The sequence below is a fragment of the Panthera pardus genome, unplaced genomic scaffold (assembly GCF_024362965.1).
Source record: "Panthera pardus isolate Hobbes unplaced genomic scaffold, ASM2436296v1 HiC_scaffold_6, whole genome shotgun sequence".
NCBI classification, from domain to species: Eukaryota; Metazoa; Chordata; class Mammalia; order Carnivora; family Felidae; genus Panthera; species Panthera pardus.
The window spans coordinates 11,527,588-11,554,827 of record NW_026526991.1 but is presented as its reverse complement, the minus strand read 5'-3'; the positions used below and the strand labels follow the sequence as shown (position 1 = coordinate 11,554,827).

The 27,240-nt window shown below is 52.3% G+C and overlaps 1 protein-coding gene and 1 long non-coding RNA gene across 7 annotated transcripts; one reads left to right on the top strand and one right to left on the bottom strand.

Annotated features, from left to right (window-relative positions):
• LOC109265509 (uncharacterized) lies at positions 1-18,274 on the top strand. 2 transcript variants are annotated; one of them, XR_008419476.1, is made up of 4 exons: positions 1-98; positions 14,695-17,169; positions 17,380-17,508; positions 18,165-18,274. It is a non-coding gene; the product is annotated as an uncharacterized LOC109265509 (long non-coding RNA). The 2 variants fall into 2 exon arrangements; XR_008419475.1 differs by having other exon boundaries at positions 14,695-17,508.
• FOXRED2 (FAD dependent oxidoreductase domain containing 2) lies at positions 7,798-25,898 on the bottom strand. 5 transcript variants are annotated; one of them, XR_008419474.1, is made up of 9 exons: positions 24,669-25,896; positions 22,820-23,071; positions 22,426-22,689; positions 21,324-21,490; positions 18,257-18,422; positions 16,733-16,974; positions 14,708-14,878; positions 14,199-14,304; positions 10,899-11,012 (listed from the first exon to the last, which is right to left on the bottom strand). XR_008419474.1 is itself a non-coding variant. In XM_053894893.1 (8 exons), exons 1-8 carry the CDS (start codon positions 25,214-25,216, stop codon positions 8,111-8,113), a joined length of 1,983 nt encoding a protein of 660 aa, XP_053750868.1. In that variant the 5' UTR covers positions 25,217-25,897; the 3' UTR covers positions 7,802-8,110. The 5 variants fall into 5 exon arrangements, 4 of the variants coding, with proteins under 4 accessions (XP_053750869.1, XP_053750868.1, XP_019302327.2 ...); XM_053894893.1 differs by lacking the exons at positions 10,899-11,012; positions 14,199-14,304 and adding an exon at positions 7,802-8,283 and having other exon boundaries at positions 24,669-25,897; XM_019446782.2 differs by lacking the exon at positions 14,199-14,304 and having other exon boundaries at positions 9,166-11,012; positions 24,669-25,895.
• Between the last annotated feature and the right edge of the window lie 1,342 nt (positions 25,899-27,240).

The following is a 27,240-nucleotide window of genomic DNA, read 5'->3' as shown; positions in this document are numbered from 1 at the left end:
GTCCGGAGCACTGGCTCCTCTCCCAGGCGGCAGCCGTTGGTTCCAGCCTCCAGCTTTCCTCGGGACCTCAGAACTGGATTCATCATATGCCTCGAGAGGTACCGACACTAGGCAAGTCGTGCCTCCTTTTCAGAGGTCTGGGTTCCGGCCCGAGGTGGCAGGGATGCTGCTGGGTTTGCACATATTGTCCCTGAGTTATCTCTGTGTTCCCTTTGCCTTTTTGGTCCTCAATGCCTATATTATAAATTATCTGTCTCTCTCCATATATATATATATATACATATATATATATATGTATATATGTATATATATATGTATATATATATGTATATATATATATATGTATATATATAAAGTTTTATTTATTTTTGAGAGAGAGAGAGAGAGAGAGAGAGAGCAAGCATGAGCAGGGGAGGGGCAGAGAGAGAGGGAGACACAGAATCCGAAGCAGGCTCTAGGCTCTGAAGCTGTCAGCACAGAGCCCGACGCAGGGCTCGAACCCATGAACTGTGAGATCTTGACCTGAGCCAAAGCCGGATGCTTAACCAACTGAGCCACCCAGGTGCCCCCAACAAATTCTCTATATTAATTGTCCTCATCTGAAATGCGTTGTGTAGCTTGTGTTTCTGATTGACCCCGGAATAATGAAACCATTTTTCTCATCACTTACAGTTCTTATTTTATGCTTATTGAAAGAGTTCTTTTTGACTGATTGATTGATTTTTAAAGATCTTATTTATTTTTTTAAGTTTACTTATCGATTTTGAGAGAAAGAGAGAGAGTGCACAGAAGGGGCAGAGAGAGGGAGAGAAAGAGAATCTCAAGCAGGCTCCGTGCTGTCAACGCAGAGCCCGATGCGGGGACTCTAACCCACAAACTGTGGGATAATGCCCTGAGCCAAAGTTAGATGCTTAACTGACTGAGCCACCCAGGTGCCCCTTTAAAGATTTTATTTTTGGGGTACCTGGGTGGCTTGGTCAGTTAAGCGTCCGACTTCGGCTCAGGTCATGGTCTCGCGGTCCGTGAGTTCGAGCCCCGCGTCGGGCTCTGGGCTGACAGCTCAGAGCCTGGAGCCTGTTTCGGATTCTGTGTCTCCCTCTCTCTGACCCTCCCCCGTTCATGCTCTGTCTCTCTCTGTCTCAAAAATAAATAAACGTTAAAAAAAATTAAAAAAAAAAGATTTTATTTTTAGGTAATCTCCACATGCAACATGGGACATGAACTTACTACCCCAAGATCAAGAGTCCCATGCTTTACCTACTGAGCCAGCCAGATGATGCCCCTCCTTTTGATTTATTTAAAGAAAATTTAATATATGTCTTGTGTACATATAAAAAAAATACTAGTGAGTATATTTGATAAGAAATTTCTTTTTAAAAAATGTTTGTTTGTTTTTTTATTTATGAGAGAGAGAGAGAGAGAGAGAGAGAGTGAGTGCATGAGAAGGGCAGGGAGAGGGAGACAAAGAGTCCCAAGCAGGCTCCACTCGCTGTCACGAACTGTGAGATCATGACCGGGGCCGAGATCAAGAGTCCGGCCGCTCAACTGACTGAGCCATCCAGGCGCCCCAATGGAACTTTCAGTACAAAGATACGATGGATGAAATCACTGGTTATTGGTGGTTGTACTCAATCTCCAGCCCCTCTCTCCTTCCCCGGAGGTGAGAGGGTGGGGCTAAAAGTTCCAGTCCTCCGATCACCTGGATGGTTCCCCCAGCAACCAGCTCCCATCCTTAGGGGTTTTCCAAAAGTCCCCACATAAACAGAAACTCCAGGGTGGCTCATAGGGCCTTGGTTTGAATAGCAAAAGATACCTTTATTGCTCTTGTCACTTAGGAAATTCCAAGGGTTTTAGGAGCTCTGTGCCAGAAATGGAGATGAAAACCAAATATATTTTTCTTATTTTGAGTCACAGTATCACAGGTGGAAATGGAAGTAGATCAGGGCAAGGAGTTTATGTAATCCCTCAGCCCCGCTCTACTTTCTGTATCCTGAGGACTCTTACTGCTTAAGTGTATGGTGTTTTCTCTGTTGGACTATGAACTCCATGAGGAAAGGGATTCTGATTCTTTTATTCTCCATTTTAGCCCTAGATGCCCAGTAAAAGTTTTTTTTTTTTAAAGATTTTATTACTTTATTGCTTAAAAACATATTTTATTTATAAGTAATCCCTACACCCAATATGGGGCTGGAACTCACAACCCTGAGATCAAGAGTTGCATGCTCCGCTTAGCCCTGAGCCTGAACATGGTTGGCACTCAGCAAATGTGTGTTAAAAGACAGAGAGAGAAAGAAGAATGGAGTGAGAGGTCCTTCAGTTATGAATGGAAGTCCCTTAACCCTGTCCCCAAGAATGGCCCTCTTTGAGGCTTGGGTTAGTCAGGATTCTTCCGCGTTACAGTAGGCAGTTAGGTTCAAACAAGATACCTGGAGGCCAGCAAGGAGGAAGTTGTGGCCAGCTGTCAGGGCCCTGTCCTGGCAGCATGCCACAGGAAGCCAGATCAAACCAGACAGGCTCAAGATGGCAGGCGTGCGCCGTAACAGGAAGCCTCTGACCATATTAGGAAGAAAAAGTGCGAAACCCTGTTTCTCTGCTGCAAGTAATGAATATTTTGCCCCCTAGTTCCCAACTGCCCATAAAAGATAGGAACCCAAACCCCAGGGACACAGCTGTCTTTCTCTCTCTTGAGCTTGCTGGAGCTCACATCTCAATAGCGTACTTTTCCTTTTAATAAACCTTCCTGCTTGTGTTGCGTGTCCGTTGTGCTGCATGTCTGTCTTTGAATTCTTCTTGTGACAAGACCAAGAACCTTTGGCGACTTTTGGGAGGGGCTGGGTCGAGGCCCCATGGCCGCTCAGTCTCCACAGTTCACCCAGCAAGGTCAGGAACCAACTCAAACCAGCTCACGAAAAGGGACTTATTAGCTCACATAACTGGCATGTTCAGGGATGCAGCTAGCTTAGGTACAGTGGGATCAGGACCCAAATAATGTTGCGGAGCTCTGTGGGCTTTCCATTGCTTGTTTTGATTTCCTCATCGTGTTGATTTCATTCTCCATGTCGTGGGAGAGATGCCTACTACCAGTCACAAGAAGTCCAGCTTTGGGTTGACAGTCTGAAAATAGGAAAGTCCCTCTCCCTCCCAGTGTCCATCCGTCAGGTCTCAGGAAAGACTCTGATTGGACCTGTTTGGGTCACATGTCCGACTGTAGGGCAGTCTCCGATCGGCCAGTCTGCATTATGTGTCTGACTACCCCTCACCCCCACTCCCTGCCTCCACCGTGATGGGTGGTCCCATAGAGTTGGGTGGACATTGAGTGGGTTCTCCAAAGGAAGGCGTGTGGATCACAAACGTGCAGGTAGTGAGGGCTCTTTGACTCAAGTCCAATAATCCTTCCATTTGCCATATCCCTTCTTGATCAATTCATGCCTGACAAAGTTGGGAAGACTTTGATGCTGGAGGAGAGTCCTTTGATCAAAAAAAGTTGTGCTGGGCCAGTTTCGTTTTGCCTAGGCGAAAGTCCCTTTCAAGTGCAGGGCGTTTGATCTCAGTGGAACACTGGGTTGTCTTGCTGATGCGCACAAATGTACGATAGTTAGCAGGCTACCTGTGGTTTTACTGAGGCAAAGACGGACATCAGACTCCTGAGTTTCCACCAGTTAGTTTCAGGCAAGCACATAACAAGGGCTGAGTCTCCATGGACTCGCTTCCTTTATTTAACTGGCTCGTGCTTCTCTTTCCTTCACTTTTATTTATTTTCTTACAATTATTTTTTAAAGTATTTATTTATTTACTTATTTTTATTTATTTAATCTCTACACCCAACGTGGGGCTCGAACTCATGACCTTGTGATCAAGAGTTGCATGCTCTTCTGCCTGAGCCAGCCGGGCGCCCTCCACTTTTCTTTTTCATTGATCCCTCAGCATATGCATATTAAATGGTGCAATACCATAGCTATATTTTACCAAGAGTTTTTCGATGAGTGTGCTTTGTAATTATCTTTGTAATTACAAAAAGCTTATTAACACTTGCTATTACAGGGGCGCCTGGGTGGCTCAGTCGGTTGAGCGTCCGACTTCGGCTCAGGTCGTGATCTCACAGCTCGTGAGTTGGAGCCCTGCGTCGGGCTCTGTGCTGACGGCTCGGAGCCTGGAGCCCGCTTCAGATTCCGTGTCTCCCTCTCTCTCTGCCCCAAACCCACTTGCATTCTGTCTCTGTCTCTCTCAAAAATAAATAAACATAAACAAACCAAAGTTGCTATTACAAATATCGTATCTGCTCTTATAAGTGTACCTTCACTGGAGCCACCTTATAGCCACCCTGGGGTGACTATCCCTGTTATCTATTGCTGTGCAACAAACCACCCCAAAACTTAGTGGCGTAGCACAGGGATCATTTTCCTCCCAAGCATGACATTTGGGTGGGGCTCGGCAGGGATAGCTCATCTCCACTCCACATGGGGAGCCCAGCTGGGACTGGAGGATCTATTTCCAAGATGGCGCACCCATATGGCGCAAGTTGGTCCTGGCTATTAGCTGGAAGCTCGGCTAGATGCTTCAATTCGTCTTTACGTGGGCCTCTCTCAGTATGCTGGCTGGGTTCCTAGAGAAGTAGTGGAGGTTGCCAGTCTCCAAGGGCCTGTGCCCAGAAATTGGTGGGGCATCACTGCCACCATGTTCTTTTGGTCCAAAAAGTCCCAGAAGCCACCCTAGTTCAAGGGGAGGGAGCAGAGACCTCACATCTTGATAGGAATTGTCATAAAGTCTTTGGCCATCTTTAACCTACCACAGTGCTTCATAGCACAGGCTTCTGGGCACCTTTTCCTTTCCTGATAGACTGACTTATTTAAAACTTAAACATGGCTGGTGTTAAGGAGCTCATCTCATACATTTTTGTAGTTGCTTTCTTTCTTTCTTTTTTTTAATGTTTATTCATTTTTGAGAGAGAGAGAGAGAAAGAGCAGGGTAGGGGGAACAGACAGGAGAGGGGGACAGAGGATCCGAAGCGGGCTCTGCGCTGACAGCAGAGACCCTGGTGAGGGACTTGAACTCAAGAAGCGCGACATTATGACTGAAGTCGGAAGCCTAACCAACTGAGCCACCCAGGTGCCTCCGTCGTTGCTTTATTTTTAAACTACAACAACAGACTACCACACACTGAAATTTCAAGATAGATTGCATTGCCATTAATTTTTTTCTGGTGGCGAGACTCTTCTGCATCTAATGAATTTATAATAATTTGGAACGACCCGAGAGACTGGTCTGAGATGGTGACATCTCAAAGAGAATGAAAAAACAGGTGACAGACTTCTGAAACATTTTGCATGGAGCACTAAACTTGGGGCCTTCTCCAGAAGAGCAGGCGAATCAGTTTTACTTATGCAGAACTGAGAAAGGAGCGAGACAGGATATTCTGCTGGTCTTTTCTTCCCTGCTTAAATACATCTGTTACATGCTGTTTTTTATTTCAGGGTTGATGGATTGGTCGTGTGATGTACTTGGATTAAATACTTGGGCTAAAGCATCTCATATATTTGCCCATCAGCTTCACTCTGTGGCAGATTTACATTCCGTCTGGGGTGCCAGATTGAATTAAATGCTTCTTTAAAGCCTGCAGTCTGACAAAAGCCTTGCCCCGCTCAGCATTTTTACTGTATTAAAAAAATAAGCATCTGCAGGGAAATGATGCAGCCTACGGTTTCTTTTCTCAGGAAGAATCCAATTTGGCTCTTGGGGTTGATGTTGTAATTGGTCAGAGAACTGAGGATCCTAACTGAGGCTGAAGCCTGGAGAAAGGTGGACAGTCCAGACTCCAGGTCCCCATCTGAACCATCCCGCCCCGCCTGTATCACAGGACGTCTGGTTGATGGAGTGGCTGAATACTGTTTCCGAGGGTATGTTTTGTGTAACCGGCACTTTGACACTTCTCTGCCATCCTGTGGGACCACACACACTTCACCGTGTCTTAGGTTTGAGGATTGTTTGCTCTCTTAATATCTTGTCACTCAGTGTTCATGAGAAGGAAGCCCACAGGTGATGAGATGGCTGTTTTCACGACTTAATATTTAGAGGATGGCTGGAAGGAGGTGGATTTTCGAAGCAAATCACCTGTGTAATTGTTCTCAGCCTGAGAATGGAGGCTAGGATAGGAATATCTACCCCTTAGGGTTGTGGCAACAGTTAACGCAGGTAAAAGCTGGTTAGTGCATGTGTTAGTTATCTATCGCTGTGTAACAAAATGCCCCCCTCACAAACCCCCCCACAGAAACTTAGCAGCTTAAAACGACAGGCATTACGTCAAAGTTTCTGTGGGTCAGGAATCTGGGAGCGGTTTAGGTGGGGGGTTCTGACTCAGGGTGTCTCATGAGGCTGCGTTCAAGGTGGTGGCCATCACTGTAGTCATCCAAGGGCTGGGTGGGAGTAGGTCTGCTTCTAGGCTTACGCACATGGCTCTTGGCAGATCTCAGTTCCTTACATGGACCTCTCCATCCGTGCCTGGATGGCCTGAGCCAGCGACTCGAGAAGGAGAGAGAGAGAGAGAACAGCCTCTTGGTGGGTGAATGCTCTAGTCTTTTCATAACCTGAGCAAGTGATGGAACAGAGAGAGAGAGAGAGAGAGAGAGAGAGAGAAAGAAAACAGTCTCTTGGTGGGTGAATGCTACAGTCTTTTTATAACATAACCTTGAAAATTACATCCTGTCACTTCTTTTTCTAAATGTATTTATTTTGAGAGAGAGAGAGAGAGAAAGAGCGAGCGCGCGAGCAGGGGAGGGGCAGAGAGAGAATCCCAAGCAGGCCCCGAGCTATCATTGCAGAGTCCGATGCTGGGCTCGGCCTCACGAACCCAGAGATCATGACCTGAGCCAAGATCAAGAGTCGGAGGCTTAACCGACTGAGCCACCCAGGTGTCCCAACGTCCTGTCACCTCTGCTCTATTTGCTGGAAGCGAATCACTCAGTTCCACTCACACTCGGCAGGAGGGGAATTAGTCCATCTCTCTGAGGATGTATCAAAGAGTTTGTGACCCTGTCTTTAAAACCACCACGACACAGTTTTGGGGACGCAGTCAGTACTCAATAAATGACTAGAAGTTGGAATTGGTTTAGCAGACAAAGTCACGTCTTGGTGACTCAATTGGCTACGCCCTCACTTTCATCAGACCAAAGGACTTGGGGGCTCCACGGTGGGTTGGAGATTACACCCAGGGAACCTCCACAAGAAAACGAGGATTTTTCTCTTTCCTTTTCTACCACTTGGGGAGGGGGGATGCTTCCAGAGATCTCCTCTCTTGTGCTGGGTCAGTCCAAACACTGCAGGGCAGGAATACACATCACTTAAAATTCCCTTCTCTAGACTGGCCATGTCTAGTCCCTTGACACTGGGTGCAGGGGTTTCCCAACTTGGGAGAGGGATAAAACCATGGGCACCCCCGGGACCAGGGGCAGAGCATGTCCCCTGGGAGGGTCACCCCCCGCCCCCCCCCGCCATCCTCTCACTCCTAGCAATTTTAAATCCCAAAAGCAGAGATGATTTTTTATTTTTTAAAAAACGAGAGGGAGAGCGTGAGAGAGAATCCCAGGCAGGCTCTGCATTGCCAGCTCAGAACCCAACTCGGGGCTCAATCCCGTGACCTGTGAAATTGCGACCTGTGCTGAAATCGAGAGCCGGCTGCTTAACCAACTGAGCCACTCAGGCATCCCCCCCAGAGATGATTAAAAAGAAAGAAAGTATTTATTTCACTATAGAGTGTAACCACAAATTTGGACAAAAGAGAAAGGAAAAAAAAAAAAAAGCCTCCACAAGCCTAATACCACTACTGTTGACATTTTGCGATCTGTCCTTGCCAGAGTCTCCCCTGTGGGTGGCTTTCTAGTTTTATATAGTTCTAAGTAGTTCACAACTATAATTTCATGTCCTGCTTCTTTCCGCTGGACTTTGTCACACGTGTATCTTTACCGCACGGTCTTCACCTCTGGGCGTTTTTGAGAGCCGCGTAGTATTTTGTTGGGTGAATGTCCATAGTTTGCTTGGCTAGTCCTTTTTCTCACTGGCACAGAGCCCAACGCGGGGCTTGAACTCACGAACTGTGAGATCAGGATGTGAGCCGAGATCAGGAGTCAGGATGCTTAACTGACTGGAGCCACTTAGGCGCCTCTACCCCTTTAAGAGTCCCATTAATGAAATATGGCTGGGGTGGGGGTGGCTGGCTGTCCTGGTTGGTGGAGAGAAGGACGCTTGATCTCGGGGTTGTGAGTTCGAGCCCCCCATTGGGTGTAGGGATTACTTAAGGAAAAAAAAAAAAAGGAAAAAAGAAATTTCACCTGAAACCAATATTACACTATATGTTAACTAAGTGGAATTTAAGAAACTATGGGCTGGAAATGTAAAACCTTTTCCTCTGGGGAATCATTTCATGGCTTCTAAACTTGGGACAGTCCTTTCTTTTGTCATAGCACCGCTTCTCCACCTCCAGTTTTTGTGTGGCTTTTTTTTTTTCTTTTGTCTTTATTTTTGAGAGAGAGAAACAGTATGTGAGTGGGGTAGGGGCAGAGGGAGACAGAGGCAGAATCTGAAGCAGGCTCCAGGCTCTGAGCCGTCAGCACAGAGCCCGATGCGGGGCTCGAACCCACGAACCATGAGATCATGACCTGAGCCGGACTTGGATACTTAACCAAATGAGCCACGCAGGTGCCCCCAATTTCTGTATGGCTTTTAAAAAATTCCTCAGGAATTAATTTCGAAGTATAGCATGAACTAGGGGTTTGAAATGAGATTTCTTTTTGAATTTTTTTTTTTAACATTTATTTTTGAGACAGAGACAGCATGAACGGGGGAGGGTCAGAGAGAGAGGGAGACATAGAATCCGAAGCAGGCTCCAGGCTCCGAGCTGTCAGCACAGAGCCCGACGCGGGGCTAGAACTCACGAACTGCGAGATCATGACCGGAGCCGAAGTCGGAGGCTTAACTGACTGAGCCACCCAGGCGCCCCTATTTTCTTTTCCAAATTACTTATCAGTTTTACAAGGAAAATACCAGGGAAGGCATCTCTAATCAGCTAACCCATGAAACCATGTCTTATGAAACACAAACAAGGCTGGCTGAAATTCTGATGGAATTCACGATCTGGCAGATGATGGGAGCAGATGTCACACAGGCGTCAGTGAATTATTTGTTGAAGCACCTTGAACTTTTATTGGCACAAGGAGCTTAGCCGCCGTTGGTAACTGGTTAGGTGTGTGATGTGTGTGACCTTACGGGACAGTCTGAATTCAAGGATTTGTTTTACAAAACGTTTTGGAAAAGGGCGGCCAGGCTGACGGGCCCCATATCTGGTTTACATGTAATTTGTATGAACTATGGCGAACCCAGCCCCCTGGGGTTAGAGAGAGATCCTTAGATGGCTCAGCCCTGGACAAATGATGCCAAGTATCGTCCCAGGGAAGTACTCCCCTCCAGGCTGAGACTGCCGAGTGTCACTACTGTGACTGCACGACTGGAGGGAGAGGGGTCTGCAGACAAGCAGCGGGCCCGGGAGCAGAGGCTGAGAGAGGAAGAGGATGTTCCCAGAAAAGGGCCCTGGATCCAGAAAGCCTGTGTCCCTTGAATTCTGAACACATACGTGGACAGTAAGAACCAGTGAAGAAGCAATCATTTAGGGTCCTGAGCTTTGAAAGATCACCATGATTATTTTATGTACAAATGCTTTCCTTTCCATGATCTACTCCTAAATGGGACGAAAATGCCTGACAGGAGTGTAGGAAGGGAGCAGATCTCTGGGGAGGAAGAAGAGCGAGAAGAGGTAAGAGAACCAGAAAGTAATCGCATTGTTTATTGTACAAATGCAGTTGGAAATGCCTCCTTGCTGAGCCAGGCTCCGTACAAACAGCAGGTGAATCACCTCAGAAAGAATCCTCTCTGAAAGATAGCATGGTGACAGTTTTACAAAACGTGCTCGGGCAGGCCAGAGGCAGAGTGTTGTTCGGGATGCCAGAGGGCAAGGGCACGGTGCCGAGCAGGAGGGAAGAGAAGAGAACGCAGAGGTTGAAGATTAAGTCGGGGAGTGCAGTCTTGGGGCGGGCGCAGCTCTTGAGTACAGCTGCTCAGGGAGAAACCTGTTTAGATAAGGTGGCTTGGCAGGAGCTGTCCCGTCTCTGCCTGGTGACAGCGGCTGGGCCTAAGATGATAAACTGGGCTGGCCCCCTGGGTTCTGGGAACAGAGGCCGTGCTGAGGTGGGCAGGGTGGAGGCCTCAGGGCCACCCCAGACAGGGGCTCGTGGGAGTCACCTACCCTCTCTGGGCTGATATCTTCATCAAGGGTGACAGTCCCACCTGCCTGAGATGGTTGAGGACAATAGAGCGTCTGCTTTATAAAGTGCCTGCCACAAACCCTTAGGAAGATGAGGACAGTTCCGCCTGTGACACGATCTGCAGGCGGGATCCTGGTTCATCTGAAGAGAAGACCAGAAGGAAATGGAACCGCTGGGTGCTTGACGGGGACAGAACTGAGCCAGCCTGGTGCTCAAGGACAGTCCACTTGCGGATGGGCCTGGCTGTGGGAGGCGACCCCCACTGGGAGAGGATGCTGTTTTCTGGACCCCGCCTCCCAGGCACCAGACCGGAGGGGAGACCACTGGCTGGCCTCCCTCAGCCTTGACATGCCCCCTGCGTGTTCTCTTGGTCACTGTGACAACCTGAGCGGTCTTCGGCAACCACAATGGTGGGACAGAGGCGCAGCTGTGGGCCTGGGTGGGAGAAGGCTGGCTGTCACAACTCTTCCTTGTTGCTGTCGTGGGGCTGGAGCAGCGGAGGCCCTGGGGCCAGGGGGCCACCCTCGGGCCCCTGGGCCCTGTCCTCGCGGCGCCTGCCCACGGTGGCATAGTCCTGCGGGAACCTGCGCTCCGCTCCGTGCCGCCGGAGGCTCTCAGTTCCCACAAGCCCCTGCGTTCTCAGGTACCCCTGCTGGCAGAAGGGAGGCAGCTTCTGGTGTGTTAGGGCAAACAGGAAGCAGGACTCTACACAGAAGCGAAAGGAGATAAATGAGTAAGATGGAAGATGAGGAGGGGCTGCCGACGTCCCGGGGCCTCACCCAGGCCTTGAGCTGGGAGCTCACTTTTGTGGGTACCTCCCATCCGATCTGAGTAGCCACGGATCTCGTCCCTCCCTGAGGTTCCAAGAATAGGAGGCTTCCCGGACATTCTGGAAGAATAAGGCTCCAAATGGAAAGCAAAAACCACAGATATGACTCAGCCCCTAGGGGTCTGGGCCCAACATGGTGCTCTGCAGGGAGCCAGCCCCAGCTGGGAGCTCGGCCACCCTGAAGCAGACCCCTCAGCCTTTTCTTCTAGAAGCTGGCCTGGCTGGGGCCAGGAGCTGGGTGGTCGGTCAGTCCTATTCTGAGCTCAGAGCTGCCTGCGAGGATTTATCCACCTCAGCAATATCTGGGTTGCACATACCGTGTGTAAAGCACTGTGCGAAGCACGGTGTTCTAAGCACCATGCGGGGCGGGCAGAGGAAACTGGCAAACCCTCGTCTGTACCACAGCAGAGAGTTGGCACACAGATCCAGTCTGCTCTATCAGGAAACAGCTGTGGATGTTTATGATCCAGAGATATGAAGAAACCACCAGAAGAGCGAGAAGTAGTTCCTTCTGGGGAACGAGGGTGTAAGTGAGAAGTCTTTTAGCTAAGCGCTTATGTAACTTTCACTTACAAAACAGAAAAGACGAAACAGATAGGGGCTCAGTCTTCTCAGGGATTTAGAGACAAGATGAGAAGGAGCAAATGTCCAAAACTGTCTTGAGGCTTAGATCTCAAAAACAAAAAACAACCCCCTCCCTCCCCCCCTCCCCCGCCCACCCCAAACAGGCACATTACAAAGGACGTTGTGAGGCTTGCATGGGTGAACAGGCTGTAGGGAGCTACACGGATAGTATTTCCTATTTTATTTCTGACTTATGCACGGACGGCCCATGGGAGAACGGCCCTGAGCAGGGAAGACCGCAGGTGCAGGGGAGGACGGCGGAGCGGCAGACTTTTGGCAAGCACCACCTTCCGGTGACATACGTCACCCCTTCTGCAGGGGCCAGGGGGCGGAGGAGCCCAGCAGAATCTGGGGCCAAAGCTAGCAGCTGCACATCAGCTAAGGGGGTCGAGGAGAGCCCGCTTCCCTGCCAGCTGGCCCCGAGGCGGGAGGACTCTTCCAAGGTAAAGGCAGTGAGGCTCAGTGGCTTGCAGTGCTGAGCGGGATCTGGGGGGTGGGAGCCAGGAGGCTACAGGGCCCGGATGAGGCACTGTGGTGGCCGTGCCCCAGGGTGGGATACACTCCCTAACAGGCACGGTCGTCTTCGTGTACTCCCGAAACCTCGAGAAACAGGCAGGGATTTTGTCGCTGAGATCTTTAGACCTGTATCACGTAATTTCCTGTGCAAGCGCGTGGTCACGGTTGATAGTCTGCGGATGCCAGCCCTTCAAAGCTGCTTAGCCCTGCGTTACTAATTACCTCTGAGCATCTACGTATATTTAGACTATGAATTTAAACTATTGTTTCAAGCCATCCCTCTCTTTAAAAAAAGTGTTTTTTAATGTTTATTTTTGAGAGAGAGAGAGAGAGAGAGAGACAGACAGACAGACTGTGAGTGGGGGGTGGACAGACAGAGAGGGAGATACAGAATCTGAAACAGGCTCTAGGCTCTGAGCTGTCAGCACAGAGCCCAATGCGGGGCTGGAACTCATGAACTGTGAGATCATGACCTGAGCTGAAGTTGGATGCTTAACCGACTAAGCCACCCAGGCGCCCCAAGCCATCTCTCTTAATATACGCATTTTGATTTCAAAGTTGACTGAGGCTGTTGAGAGGACACCAACCATCTCTAACCTGATTTGATAGCAATAGTGCCTGATATACAACTGATGTTCAAAAGATGTTTGCTGAACACAAAAGAGTGGATGTCCTAGGCATTCAGGGGGGGTTAAAAAAAGACAAAAATTTGGCTTGTTTCAATCAGTTCTCCCTCTGGATCGTCAGACTTCTGTCAATGCTATCTTCCAGTTCACCAATTCTCTCTTCACCTCTGTCTAAAGTGCTACTTTATCTTTAGGTTGAGTTTCTAATTACACATTTTTTTTTCACTTCCAGAAGTCTTACTTGGATCTTTCTGAAAGCTGACCAGTCAATTATATTTTTAAGAATCTGTTTGTTTCCTTATATGTTTAATTTTTTAAGATTTATCTTAAAGTTTATCTATTTTGAGAGAGTGAGAGTGAGTGCACATGCATGAGCAGGGGAGGGGCAGAGAGAGACAGAGAGAGTCCCAAGCAGGCTCCATGCTGCCAGTGCAGAGTCTGACTTGGGGCTCAAACTCCCCAACCGTGAGATCACGACCTGAGCTGAAATCAAGAGTCAGATGCTTAACTGACTGAGCCACCCAGGTGCTCCATTTTTCTTACATATTTTAGACAGACTTTGTCTCCTCTGTTTGTAACTGTTCCAATTCCCACAGTTTTTTTTGGTTTGATCCCACAGTTTGATTTTTCTACTGACGCTCCCTCATGGCTATTTGTGTCCTTATATGTTAAGTGCTTTTTGCTTGGTGGGGGAGGGACACGGGTTCACCTTAACCTGGAGCTTCATCTGTGGGAATGTTTTTTTGAGTCCTAGTTTTAAAGTGTGTTTCTTCACAGAAGACTTGCATTTACTTCTGTGATTTTTGCACACCGATGGTGTGAAGTTTGGCCCCAAACTCACATGAGCGAGGCTTAGTGGTTAGAAACTCTCAGGAGAGGGGCGCCTGGGTGGCTCAGTCAGTTGAGCGTCCGACTTCAGCTCAGGTCATGATCTCGCGGTCTGTGACTTCGAGCCCGCATCAGGCTCTGTGCTGACGGCTCAGAGCCTGGAGCCTGCTTCGGATTCTGTGTCTCCCTCTCTCTCTGACCCTCCCCCGCTCATGCTCCTGTCTCTCCCTCTCTGTCAAAAATAAATAAAACATTAAAAAAAAAAATTAAAAAAAAAAAAAAGAAATTCTCAGGAGAGATTCTCCCTTACTCTACCCAGAGCCCAAAAGCATGAGTCTCCATCATCTTCTCTTGGGAGTGTTTTGTGCCTCCTAGTGGATCCACTGAGATCCAAGCTTATGTGAGAGTCTCTAAACAGACCTCCTACCCTGCTGCTTTACCTTCCCACCCGCAAGTGCTGTCAGTTACCCGGGCTCTAGACTACTGATGATTGGTGACAGACCATGTCCAGCAATGGCCTTATGCTTTTCTTAGCATCCGGCCTCTGGAGAGTTCCCTTTTTTTCCTGCCGGTTCTTTAAAAGTGACATTTGGGGCTCAGTCAGTTGAGTGTCTCTTGATTTCAGCTCAGGTCATGATCCCAAGGTCATGGGATCGAGCCCCGCATCGGGTTCCACGCTGAGCACAGAGCCTGCTTGGGATTCTCTCTCTTTCTCCCTCCCTCTGCCCCTCTCCCCAGCTTTCTCTCTAAAATAAATAAAATGAAAAAAAATTAAACAAAATGACATTCAATTCAGCAACTTCAGGTGTGCTGTCCTGGGAGAGATTTCTGCGGACATCTAGTCTACGCCGTGGATAACCGAATTCTCAAGTTTAGATTTCTAGATGTGAATCCTGAAACCTCAGGGGAAACGGATCTACCTGGTCTTCTTTCAACCTCCAGCTCACCGACTCTGTCCTTCTAGGAACTGAAGTTACCTGCATAGAAGCTTCGCAGATCGGTGTCCAAACAGTTCTCCAGGAAGCGCCTCAGAGGTAAGATGTGCCCCACCGGGGCGGTCCAGTCCGTCAAGAAATCTTCCACGATGTGGTGGATGGCTGTGGGCCGAGGCAGGGCCCAGTCGGCAGGGCGGAACCTCACCTCCTGCTCTGTGGGGACGAGAGGGGAGACGCGTCAGGGCCCGGCGGGCTCCCATCCTGGAGCTGACAGCGTGGTTCCCACACATCCCAGGTGCTTCCCGCGCTCCCTCACGCTCGGCTCGCCGGCCACACTCTGCGCTGGGCAGCGGCTGGCCTGTTCAACGGCCATCTCTGTGTTTGCAAGGTTGGCACGAGGGAGGGACTGGATCTGTTCCCTGTGGTATTGGAAAGCGGAACCAAGACTAATTACTTGCACTTGGTGTTTTTCTAAGACGCGCATGTACTGAGGGCCACGGTGATTGCTTCAGAACTGTTCTTTCTCTGAGGAGACTCGGAGGCCCCGCGAGAAGGGTCTGGGGGCTCATCTAGTCCAGCCTCCTACCTGGTGTGGACTCCCTTCAGTGGTGTCCCGGACAGACGGCCATTAAGTCGCGACTCGACCATCCTCGTACTGGGAAACTCGATGTCCGGGGGCGACCCGTTCCACTGCTGGACAGCTTTGAGTATGAGTCACTCCTGATTCTGAATAGAAGCCTGTGCTCCTGTCACTTTGACCTGCTGATACTACCTCTGCCTGTTTTTAGAATACGTCTTCCCAGGGACAGCTCTTTAGTTTCTGGAGCAGGAATCGCGTTCCCTAGCGGGGAGGGGGGTTCATCTGTTGGTAGCTACTCTGTGCCAAGCACCGTGCTGACATTCTGTGTTTTCAGTTGTTTTAAAGACCATATCTTATTAAAAAAAAATTTTTTTTTTACATTTACTTATTTTTGAGAGAGACAGAGAGACAGAGCATGAGCAGGGGAGGGGCAGGCAGAGAGAGAGACACACACACACCCCCACAGAATCGGAAGCAGGCTCCAGGCTTTGAGCTGTCAGCACAGAGCCCGATGCAGGGACTGAACCCATGAACTGTGGGATCATGACCTGACCTGAAGTCGGATGCTTAACTGACTGAGCTGCTTGGGTGCCCCAAGACTTTGTTTAAAAAAAATTTTTTTTAATGTTTGTTTTTGAGAGAGAGACAAAGCGTGGGCAGGGGAGGGGCAGAGAGAGTGAGGGAGCAAGAGAGAGCGAGAGATTAAGACAGACACAGAATCTGAAACAGGCTCCAGGCTCTGAGCTGTCAGCACAGAGCCCAACACAGGGCTCGAACTCATGAGCTGTGAGATCACTGGCCTGAACCGAAGTCGGACGCTTAACCGACTGAGACACCCAAGCACCCCTATTTTTATTTTTAAGTAATCTCTACGCTCAGTGTGGGGGCTTGAACTCAAAACCTCAAGATCAAGAGTCGGATGCTCTACTGAGTGAGCCAGCCGGGTGCCCCACGTTCTGTGTTTTTTTTTTTTTTAATCTCGTTTATCTTCACACAATTCTACTGTTAGCCCCACTTTACAAATGAGGAAGCGGAGGCTCAGAGAGTGTAGGTAACGGTCCAAGGCCACACAGCAAGGAAAAGGGCAGCCTGGGAACGCTGCCTGGCTTTTCCGCGCTTTTTATGCTGCACGCCTGTGTTAATCACGTCCAGCTCCTATCCCTGCGCCCTCTGAGAGTCAGTCTCCAGGTCCCCTCCCCCTCCACGCTCAGCCTCCCTTGGAGACACAGAGCAAGACCGTGGCGCCTGGAGGAGATCACGACACTCCACGTGTGGCCTGCCCAGGTCACGGTACGCGCCAGAACCTGGGAACGTCATTTCTCACTCGTGGACCCTGTGCCTCGTTTGCTCTGTGGGCGGAGTCCCCAGTGCCCTCCCCGCCCCGTGTCCTCCTGTCGGCTGAAAGCGTTGTGTCAGGGCTTAGCGGTGACGAGGTAACGGGCAGCGGGGGCCGAGCGGTGTCGGGGGACAGCAGAGGCCTGGCTCACCGGTGGGGAGGTGCCTGTAGTAGTAGATGACGGGGTGGAGGAAGTTGGACTGCCACGCGTCTTCCGTGTGCCCCACGGACCGGTCATGAAAGAAGACGTCCTTGTCGGGCCCAGAGAAATTTCTGCCATACTCCATGTTGATGACGAAGAGCCCGTGCCTGGCCCTCCTTCCTGTGATGGTCTCCAGCTGGGCCAGCATCTGCACGGGGAGCTCCTCCAGGTACTCAAATGCCGTGGCGTTCCTGGGGATAAGGGCAGCGCGGGCCGCCAAGACCCTCAGTGCCGCGGCAGAGGTGGGGCGGGCGCGCGCGTGCCTCTCGTGCAATTGCCTACGGGCTCCGATTGTTCTGCACACACCTCACTTGAGCCTTACTGTCACAGCTGAACCCCGACTTACACAGGAGACAGATTCCAGAAAACTCTGAATAACCTGAAAGGTATCTGGGGAAAGGGTGACCCGGGCTGAGAGGCCAGTCACGGAAAAGCCCCGGGAGGGAGCCTGGGTGTCTTCGAGGGACAGGAGGCAGGCCGGCCTCGAGCGGAGGGGCAGGAGAAGGGCTGGGGGCAGGTCGAGGAGGGCTTGTGGGTGCCATGATGGGAACACTCGGTTTCACGTGGGTTCTCCCACTCGCTTTCTCCCTGAGAAGTAAAGGCCACCGGCCCCTAGAGAGTGCTGCGCAGAGACAAACGTGTGTGACTCAGGTTTTAAGAGGACCGCCCGGCCGCTGTGTTGAAAGCAGACCATGGGCAGAGGTGCGAGGCTGTAGGTGGTTCAGGTGAGAGATGCTGGGGGGCTAGACCAAGGCGGCGCCACCGGGGCGGGTGAGGGGTGGTCAGATTCTTGACAGAATTTGAAGGCAGCGCTTACGGGGTGTGGGGCGAGTCGGAGTGTGGAGAGTGGGTATGGAAGAGAGGAGTCAGGGTGCGGGGTATCTTGTGCTGAGCACAGGCGAATTCCTCGCGTGTCCTTGAACTTGGCGAGCTGTCACCCTCCCTGGCTTTGGGTCGGGCTGCTCCCTCTGAGAGATGCCCCCTGCATGTGACCTGTCCTCTGAGCACCCTTCTCCATCCCTGCTCTGCTGTGTGTCGTCTGTGATCTGCCACCTGTCACTTAACTGATAAGGAGACAACACGGTCCTGGCCTGAGGGAGACCCTTCATCCGCATCGCTGCGGTTTACTGCTCATCCGCTCAGTGCCAAGTGCGGTCTACCAGTTACCTTTACTCCTGCCTGCAACGTAAGGGTTATTATCCCCATTCCGCAGATGTGAGAAAGGCTCAGAGAGGCTAAGTGACTTGCCCAAGGTCACACAGGCAGACGGCGGCAGAGCTGGGAGGCACACCCAGGTCCGTCTGTCTGTCGAGCTTGTGGTGTTGATTTCATTGATTTCCACCACCTCCCCCCCCCCCGCCCCTGCCCCCGCCCCCTGAAGGCTTCACTTAGGAGGGAACCACTGGGCCACTCCATGCCAGGGATAGGCAGAGAAGAGCTCCGACCCGTGAATGGTGGAGCTGGGCTACTCACTCCTTCAGCAGGACGACATCGGCCAGCACGCCGAACATCTGGTAGAGCCCAGAAGCCTCGTTGATGCGCCGGATGATGGAGCTCGTCAGCTGTGAGACGGGGTGCTCGGTGGAGGGCCAGGCGACGCCGTGGTGGCGATGCTCCAGCAGGCGGTGGATGGCACGCGCTGAAACGGCCAGGGGGAGGAACAGCATGCCATACTTCAGATTTCATCTTTCACCACCCAGAGGGACGCACGGCCCCTGCCAACTTCTTGGGGCTCAATAACGCTTGTGTGCGGGGCTCCAAAATGCCTCCGGCGGGGCGCCTGGGAGGCTCAGTCGGTTAAGCATCCGACTGTTGACTTCGGCTCACGTCATGATCCCACAGTTTGTGAGTCCGAAGGCCGTGCTGGGCTCCGTGCTGGCAACTTGGAGCCTGCTTGGGATTCTCTCCATCTCCTCTCTTGCTGGCCCTCCCCAGCTCTTACTCTGTCTCTCAAAAGAACATGCCTTTGGAGCAGAGTCAGTCAAGGTTTCCCACCAAGGGCCAGATGGGCCGTATTTTGGGCTCTACAGCCGGTCGGTCAGCTGCACTATTCAGTTCTGCTTCTGGAGCGAAAACAGCCCGAGTGGGTCCCTGAATGGATGGGAGTGGCTGGATCCGGCTCCAGGCCAGAGTGGGCCCGGCCCCGCTTTAGGCCCCCTGCACGTGGATGTCCCACGCTACCCCTCACAGGTGCTAGGTCAACCCCGGACCCTGAGCCTCCCTCTGACCCCGCTCCCCTTCCCGGGGTTTTGTTCCCCTCAGAGACTCCCAGCTGGGAAACTTTCAGTGCCTCCCGTCCTCCAGAGTCTAAATCCAAGCTGTCCCTAAATTCTACTGATGGAAGGACAGCACAGTGACAGCTGTCTGAAATGACAGGGAGATGTTCTGCCGCATATCTGGGGCTGCCGTGCACAGTTGTGGAATTGGGCTTGCTCTTCCAAAACAAATCAACACGATATCCAAATCCGAGAAAGGCAAGAACACAGACAGACCACGCGCGTGACGGGAGACTCAGCTCGCCAACAGTCATGGGAGAAGCTGTTCGGCCTCCCCAGACACCCGGCTCTGGAGGAAACGATGGCTAAGCTGAGTTTTGCACAAGGTCGAGGAACCGTGCAGCCAGTGGGGTCTGGGGAGGGTGCCCTGACAAATGGGGCCACAATCTTGGGAGAGCCTGGCATGTTCTGAAAAGCAGGCAAGGGACCAGGCTGGAAAGGTGAGCTGGCAGGGGCCTGGCAAAGCTTGGAACGGCACGCCAAGGAGCTGGAGCCTTCCCCGGGGGAGGAGGGGAGCCACTAAGAGCGGCTTAAGCTGTAAGCAGGGGAAAGAGAAGATTTTTTTGTTTGTTTCTAGAAAGGGTGTTTTGGCAGGCAGCTGGAAAAGATACAGGAGGGGGCCGGGCCGGGCGTCTGGCCTGTCCTTCCGTGTGGTATTGGTCTGTGCCGTTCACATTTTATCTTCTGTTGCTTTCCTCTGCCTTACTGTTTGCTTCTGGTCTCCCGTGGGACCTGTTTCTCGGGTCTGAGCAGGATGTGTGGGCCACGTCACCCCTCCCCCAGCAGGATCCTCAGCCGGTAGTAGTGACCACACAGCAACCCAGGACTGCTTCCCATTTGCCTGGAGCTTCATGGTCGGCTGTGAGCTTTAGAATCAGACACGTGTGCATTCGTATTACCCTTCTTCCAACTGGCTCGGTGACTCTGGGCAAGTTACTTAAGTTCTCTGTGCCCCAGTTTCCTTATCTGGAAAAATGGTGCAGAAATAACAGGGGTGCCGTGAGGATTAAGTATGTGAGCTGGGGAAAGGTCAGGGGACCGAAGGAAGGAGGTGGGGGGTGGGGCAGGATCTGTCAGGAGAGCAGGTGCAGGGAGGGTAACGTGCATGGGAACAATGATGAAGGTTTTTTTTTTCCTTTAAGAAATTTTTTTTTAAGGTTTATTTTTGACACAGAGAAAGAAAGCGAGCAGGGGAGGGGAAGAGAGAGAAGGAGACACAGAATCTGAAGCAGGCTTCAGGATCTGAGCTACCAGCACCGAGCCCGACGTAGGGCTCGAACCCACAGACCGTGAGATCAGGACCTGAGCCAAAGTGAGATCATGACCTGAGCCGAAGTCGGACACTTAACTGACTGAGCCACCCAGGCGCCCCAAGGATTTCTTATCGGGGAGACACAGCTAAAGGGACAGATGCTTCTCCTTCTGGGTGTGTGTGTTTGTATTCGATCTGCGGATATTTTGGCTTATAGACGGCAAACACTCTCTCTGGTTTCCTTCTCCGACAGCACCCATCACCCGTGGGCCATAAAATACATTGTCTGGAAATCAAACATGGTTATTTTTCCCCGTCAAACAGGAAGGATAGTCAAATGCAAAAATGAACATTAAGCCACGGGGAGTCATCAAATTAAACACGGAAATGCCAGGATGCGGGAAGCCTCGTGGTGTCTATGGCAGAGTCAACTGGTCCACATAACACTCACCATGCAACCAAGTACCCATCCAATAGCCCGCCTGAGGTGCAGAGAATTTATACGCTCACGACTGATTTAATTCGACCGCAATTTTGACTGAAATTTGTTGGTACCCAGAGAATCTGTGTGTAATGCTTCATAGCTACAGGTCCCCGGGTATTGCCTTATTTAGTCCTTACAACAGCCCCGAGGGCAGAAAGTTCACCTCGATTACATCTCTGATGTCAGGCTGTCCAGATGAGGCTTCTAGAGAGGTCATAAAGCCTCACCTCTCAGACCACCCAGCGGGGGAGGAACCCACATCAGCACCCCCCAAGCTTGGCCTTCTTGCCAATACCTGGTACCTCGCTGGCACGGGACTCGAGCATGTAACTTGCCAACTCCCAATGTACTTAACTTTCATACCTCATCTGACACTTTCCTGGACAAATTACTCAGACCACAAAAACATGCTGCCATCTGTCCCGGACAGATCGACCTATCGACTACTGATAAGCAATCTCATCGAGGCTGCTGGAAATCAGGAGTATGTTTATAAACCCTGGGGTTTATTCTCTCTGCCGGGCTCACCTGTGTATCGGAATCCATGAATGAAGCCCCCGGCCGATTTCCGGTAATCCACCGAGTGGCTGGCGGTACCCAGGACAAAGAGACCCCGGCTTCCTTTGGACTCATAGCTAGCTTTCACCAGCGGATACTTCTTGCTGAACTCACCCCCAGAAGACAGTCGGAGGGACCTGTGAGCGGAAAGTGTGGTTAACAGAAATCACTGCTGTGTATGAAACACGTATGCTGCGCTCAGCCCTGAGCTAAGTCTAAGTGCTTTATATCCCTTGTTGCATTTAAACCACACCATGACCTTGGAAGGTGGGTATGATTATCTCTACGTAACAGACGAGGATAACCGAGGCTCAGGTTGAAGTTGGGGCGGGTCAGGGATGGGGCCAGGATTCAAGCCTGACTGGAGGCTTAGGCTCTGGGCTCTGACTTAATGGGATGGCAGTCTGGTTGAGGCCTTCCAGCTTCTCCTTGTCCGCCCGTGCTCTGGCCAGAGAAAAGTGAGACACTGGACAGATTCTTTAATACCAAAACTTGCCAAGGTACTGGGGCAGTGATGTCTAAAGCAAGGTAGTTCACAATCGTAAGTGACGTTGGCAGCCACCATTCTGTTAAGCATAGAACACGTGCCGAGTACTTTCTGGATTAATCCTCACAGTGGCCCTGTGAGAAAGTATGATCCCCGTTTTAGCGATGAAGAGACTGGACACAGCACGGTTAAGTAACTGTCCCAGAGCCTGCAGATTTGCTAAGTGGAGAATCTCAGGCCGACACCAGTGCCTGTGTCCTTAGCCACCTTGCAGCAAATTCACCATTTTATTCTGCCTCGGCTCATCTTCCCCTCTCTCCGGTGGAAGCTCACAACGCAGAAAAAGACCCACTGTTGCTGCTGCTACCCGATGGAGGGCCTCAGGGCCATCGGTCCCTGTGAGGGCAGAGAGCTCATGTCCTGGGTGGGAGATGAGGCAGCAGCTACATCCACTGTGACGGCGCAGTCCTGAAAGCCGTTGCTGGCCCACTGGACGGTGACTCTCCACCCCTCCCCCCCCGCCCAAGGGGAGATATCAGAAGGGATTTGCTAAGTGATCCCAGCTCCTCCCCCGTTTGGACTCACTTGTCGAAAATGGAGAAGTCGAAGTTCCAGCCCAGGCAGCGGATGACCCGGTCGTAGGCCACGCGCATGGCGAAGTTGTCATTGTCGTCCTGGGGGAGGGTGATGGCGTCGGCGCTCTGGTTGCCTTCCTCCAGGAAGAACTTCAGGGTGACGCGGAACTTGCCCTCACGGTCCTTCACGATGGCCAGATCCGTCAGGTCGGACTCCAGCAACCCGTCCAAGGACTTCAGCTGGTAGGTGTCCAGCAGGCCGTTGTTGATGGCCCTGGGGCCCAAGGGAAATGCCAAGAGAGAGAAAGGAGTCCATACGGGGGACAAGGAGGCTCAGAGGAAGGGGTGGTTGGTCCGGTGGGGTCAGGAAGGGCTTTCGATCCACAAGCAGCCGCGCAGCATACCTGAGGTCTCCAACATAGTGGGTGGCCCAGGACAGCCGGACGCGGGAGCGACTCAGCATGTGGATGAAGTTGGTGACACCCAAGATGTTCTCTGCTGTCTCAAAGGCAGAGTTCCCCCGCCCCAGGATCAGCACATTCTGACCCTCGAAGTCCTTGGGGTCCACGGACACAGACTCGTATCCCTCCGTGTATTCGGAGCCCGGGAAGTCAACCTGGTTGGGGACCGACAAACCGGTGGCTACCAGAAGGACGCTGCAGGGAGGGGACAGAGGGAAGATGGCTTAGTCTCTCAGCTGTAAGACTACTACGTGAAAAGCATTCCTTGGATTAGCTGCCTGGCTCACCCGCCTCGCGCAGACTGCTGGCTCCTAAAAGAACACAGGGGAACGTCCATTCCTTCATCCATTTAGGGACCCATCCCCGAGTATCTGAGAGACGTGACCCCCACCCTCACTGAGCCCACCCTAGCGGACAGTCTCCTTTCCATGTTCCTGGGATGATCCCAGACATGAGAATCAACCTGACTCCCTGAGGTGACACGTGAGAAATCGAATCGTTCACCTAATTTTGGACACAGCCGTTAGGGCCACTGTCACCCTCAGGGGTGACAATGAAACTCAGTGGTCTACTTTCTCTTTTCTGACCAGCCTGGCAGATGCAGTAGTTTCCAGGAACTAAGTGTTCCTTCCGTGCATCAACTTACTGCCTAAAGCAACCGTGAGTTGGGGTCATCTGGCTTGCTTTCCAGGTGAGGAGACACAAGCCCTGCAGGCCCACGACAGCGGAGCCAGAACCTGAAACCGGATCAGCCTGATTCCCGAGTCTGGCCCTTCATACTGGTGGGCATTACAGTCCAGTAGGGGCACAGCCGGGAGCGGGATCCTGCGGGGCCTGCAGGTTGGTTTGGTAACAGGTGGTTTCAAAAACAGAACTTCTGACCCTTGTTCACGCAGCTCGGATCCGACGCCCCCATGGTGTCGCTGGGTTGTCTAAGTGCAAGGGTCCAAGCTGGCACTACCCTTCTTTCCCCGGGGCTGTAACAAGCAAGGAGCAAGGCTGGGCCTCCGGCAAAAGGCATGAGAATTTGAACTCTGGGCACCTGCCTGGAGCCGGGTGTCAGGCTAATGGCCAGGAAGGGAGGGGGCAGTCTGGTATAGCAGAAACAGGTTTTGGGGGTCAGGAAGACACAGCCTGGGTCAGACTGCAGCTGGATCGCTTATAAACTGTGTGACACAGCACCGGTTAATCAACTTCTCTGGGCCTCAATTCTTCATCTGTAAAACTGGGACCAGAGAACTTCCCGCCAGGGTCCTTGCGGGGATTAAATAAGGGCAGTGCGGTGCGTGACCCCGAGTTTGGGCTGTCTACACAATATCGGGCTTTGTCCCAAGCCAAAGCCAGCCAACACCGAATGCTGGTGGCACTGCCTGTTGGACCTCTCACTCTTGTTCAGTCCTGAAATCCCACCGGGCCCATCCAACACTTGCTGGATGTTTTTCCCACAATGTATTTTGGGGAACACCAGTTCTAGGAGATGCTCTGCCAAAAGAGCTTTGCGGGTACATATGTTTAGGCAATGCTGAATGCCCAGTGCCAGAGTGCCACAGTGAACACGAAGGTCTTAAACACTGACAAATGCTGCAGGAAAGAGCTGGTAAGTATCTTCCACGCACATTTGATCATAATTTTTTTGGAAACATTTGGGCAACGTTGGGTGAGCTGAACCTCTTAGCACTGGATTTCAGTGGGAGCAAGGAGTGGCAGAAATGCGCGTATTCTCTCATTTCTTCCAAACTTACCCGCCAACCAAGGGGTGGCAGCAGATCGGCTCCGGGGCCAGGTTCCTTACCTGCACCGGTGTGCGTGGCCCATCTGGTCCGTCAGGATGAAGTAATGGCCGTTCCAGGCCTGCCGATCCTTGTTCAGAGTGACGTGGGCAATGGTCGTGTTGTACAGCACGTGGAGCCCCAGCCTGTCTGCGAAGTCATCCAGGTAGCGCACCATGTCGCCCGCATCGGGGAAGTAGGCGCTGGAGTAGTGTCTGAAGAGCAGCCGCGGGTCGTGGCTGAGCAGAGAGTTCCAGTCGTGGCGGAGGTTGAACTCGGCGTTGGCCTTGCCCGTGTGCCGCTTGTTGATGCTGATGAGCTTGCGGTGGCGTGGGTAGCGCGTGAAGAAGCTGCCGGGCCGCGGGGCGCGCTCAAACACCGCGTAGTCCCTCCCGGCCCGCTGCAGGAAGTAGGCCATCTGCAGGCCCGCGGGCCCGGCGCCCAGGACGCAGTAGTCCCGGTGCGGGGGCCCGGAGGTCGGGGCTGGGCGCAAGCACAGAGCCGGGTGCAGGGCGAAGGTCAGGAGCAGCCCGGGCGGGCCCCACAGCCCGGCCGCGGCCAAGAGGCTCATCCTGTGGCAGACCAGGGATGTGGGGCCTTGCACCCTGGTTGGTCCCTCCAGGACCGGGGAGATGGGCGAAGGGCTGGGGACCGAGAGAGGGGCAGGGGCTCGCCCACCGCAATCTGAAGTCGGGCCAGGACCACACCCAAAGACCCTCTGAGCTCATTTGCCTGCCTTCATCCTTTCAAGCTCGAATCTGGGGCTCCCCCCAGGCATCCCTAACGCCTCCATCTCCTCCGGGGCCTCGGTTCCCAGGGGCGCCACCCTCCTTCTTATTGCCATAGTAGTACGAGGACGGGTGTTCCCCCATTCCTCCCCTAATTTGAGGGTGCCCAGCACCCTTCCCGGGCCCTCCCCAGCTGAGACCCTCGAGTTACGCTTCTTTGGCCACGCCCCCGTCCTCAGGTCCTGGACCGGAGGAGGTGTGGCCTGCACGAGCCCCGCCCCCTCCAGGTGCCGGGCGCGCCGGGCTCCCCGGTCACGTGACAGGGATGCCCCAGAACACCTGTCGCCACGCGGCGCTAGGCCGCAGTCCTGCCGGCGCGGGCTCCCCGGGGGCCGCTCCCCACGCGTGCGCGGTGCCCACGTCTGCAGCACCCACTTCCCTGCACGGAGCGCGAACGTCCCAGCCGCACGGGAGGCAGCCCGCAGTCGACTGGGGCCGCGCTCTGCCCGCGGGTGCCCCGGCGGCCCCGCCCCTCCCGCCCGGCCAATGGCAGAGGGCGGGGGTCACGTGCGCGGCGCGCAGCACGCCGGGACGGGCGGGGGGGCCGCGGGCTCCCGGCGGCGCGGGACGGGCGCGCACGTGCTGCCAGCGGGCTGGAGCCGCCAGAGGCTGGTGGCGCTGGGGATGGCGGCGCTCTTGGGGCGCCGGGCTCTCGTTTTAAAGCTGTACGTCTCCACGTGTAGGTGAGGCACAGGGGCAGGTGACTTTTGGAGATAAACCCAGTTCTTACACTCTGCTATTAACGTCGCCAAAGACTTGTTGGCTACCCAGTTTGGGGAGCCTGGAAGCCAGGTTAGTGAAGTCAGGACAGAAAAAAAGAAATTAACAGGTGTTTGCTACAGGGTTTCAGTCCGTTGTTTGCAAAGTAACATCCGTGATTGGCTGACTGTCCCACCAACCCGGAGAAGCAGGCGATTCTGTTTCCTACATTGTGTAGCCACTGGCCAAAATGGAAGTTTAGGAGCGATTTGCTTGAGACCACCCAGTTCGGTGGAACCTGGAATTCACCCCTCCCCTTTTACTCCAAATTATGAGCTCTTTCCAAGAAGTTTCTAATTCATGAGTCACGTGTTGTGTTCTTGGTAATGTTGTAAACAAAGGGGCCTGTGATAGGCCAGTATAGACGCAAATCCACTGCTAATTCACAGCAACTGGGTGTGGCTGAAGCACGCAACGTGGATGGATGGCCGGATGACGGAGAACCGCTTTTCAGGTGAACTGGCTGATGGAGGCTGGCTTTGCAGAGGTGGAATGTGGATTCTGCATTAGATTTACAGGGCAGAACATATGCAGTTTTGAGAATACAGGAACCTTCAAGGGGGCGTTAAGCAGTTCGGTGAGACGGGGCCAAGAGTGCTCCTGGTTAGGGCAGTCATGCCTAGTGTGGAAAGAACTCTGCGGTCTAGCTTCGCATGGCTGGAGCCTCTAGTTAAAAATTGGCCCTGGGTCCTCTAGAGAAGTCTCCCTCCATCTCTCAGAACAACGTATCCACTAAGGAATGCCACTCATCTATTTATAGGTTGTGTCCACATCAGAGAAAAGTTCCATAGAGCAGAAAAGATCTTATTCACTCTGGTGACCTCGGTGCTTTCTCCAGTATCTGGCAAATAGGGAGCCATCAGTAAGCATTTGTTGACTAAACACCAAAACCAGACGGGCTATGCCAAGTACCTAACCAAAACTAAGGTAGGAAGGTCTGCTTCCTAGTGGTTGTGAAGACTTGAGAATATGTGCTGGCAAGTAACGAAGTACCTGAAATAGTTACTGGTCTTATTTGGGGAGTGGTGGGAAATCTGGCCCGATAAAG

Excerpts from the sequence above, each read along its gene's own strand:
- FOXRED2 (XM_019446782.2), bottom strand. The coding sequence starts at position 25,216 with ATGAGCCTCTTGGCCGCGGCCGGGCTGTGGGGCCCGCCCGGGCTGCTC. Across the intron at positions 23,072-24,668 it reads GGCCACGCACACCGGTGCAG|CGTCCTTCTGGTAGCCACCG; the intron begins GTAAGGAACCTG and ends CCCTCCCTGCAG. Across the intron at positions 18,423-21,323 it reads TCATGGATTCCGATACACAG|CGCGTGCCATCCACCGCCTG; the intron begins GTGAGCCCGGCA and ends TGGCCGTTTCAG.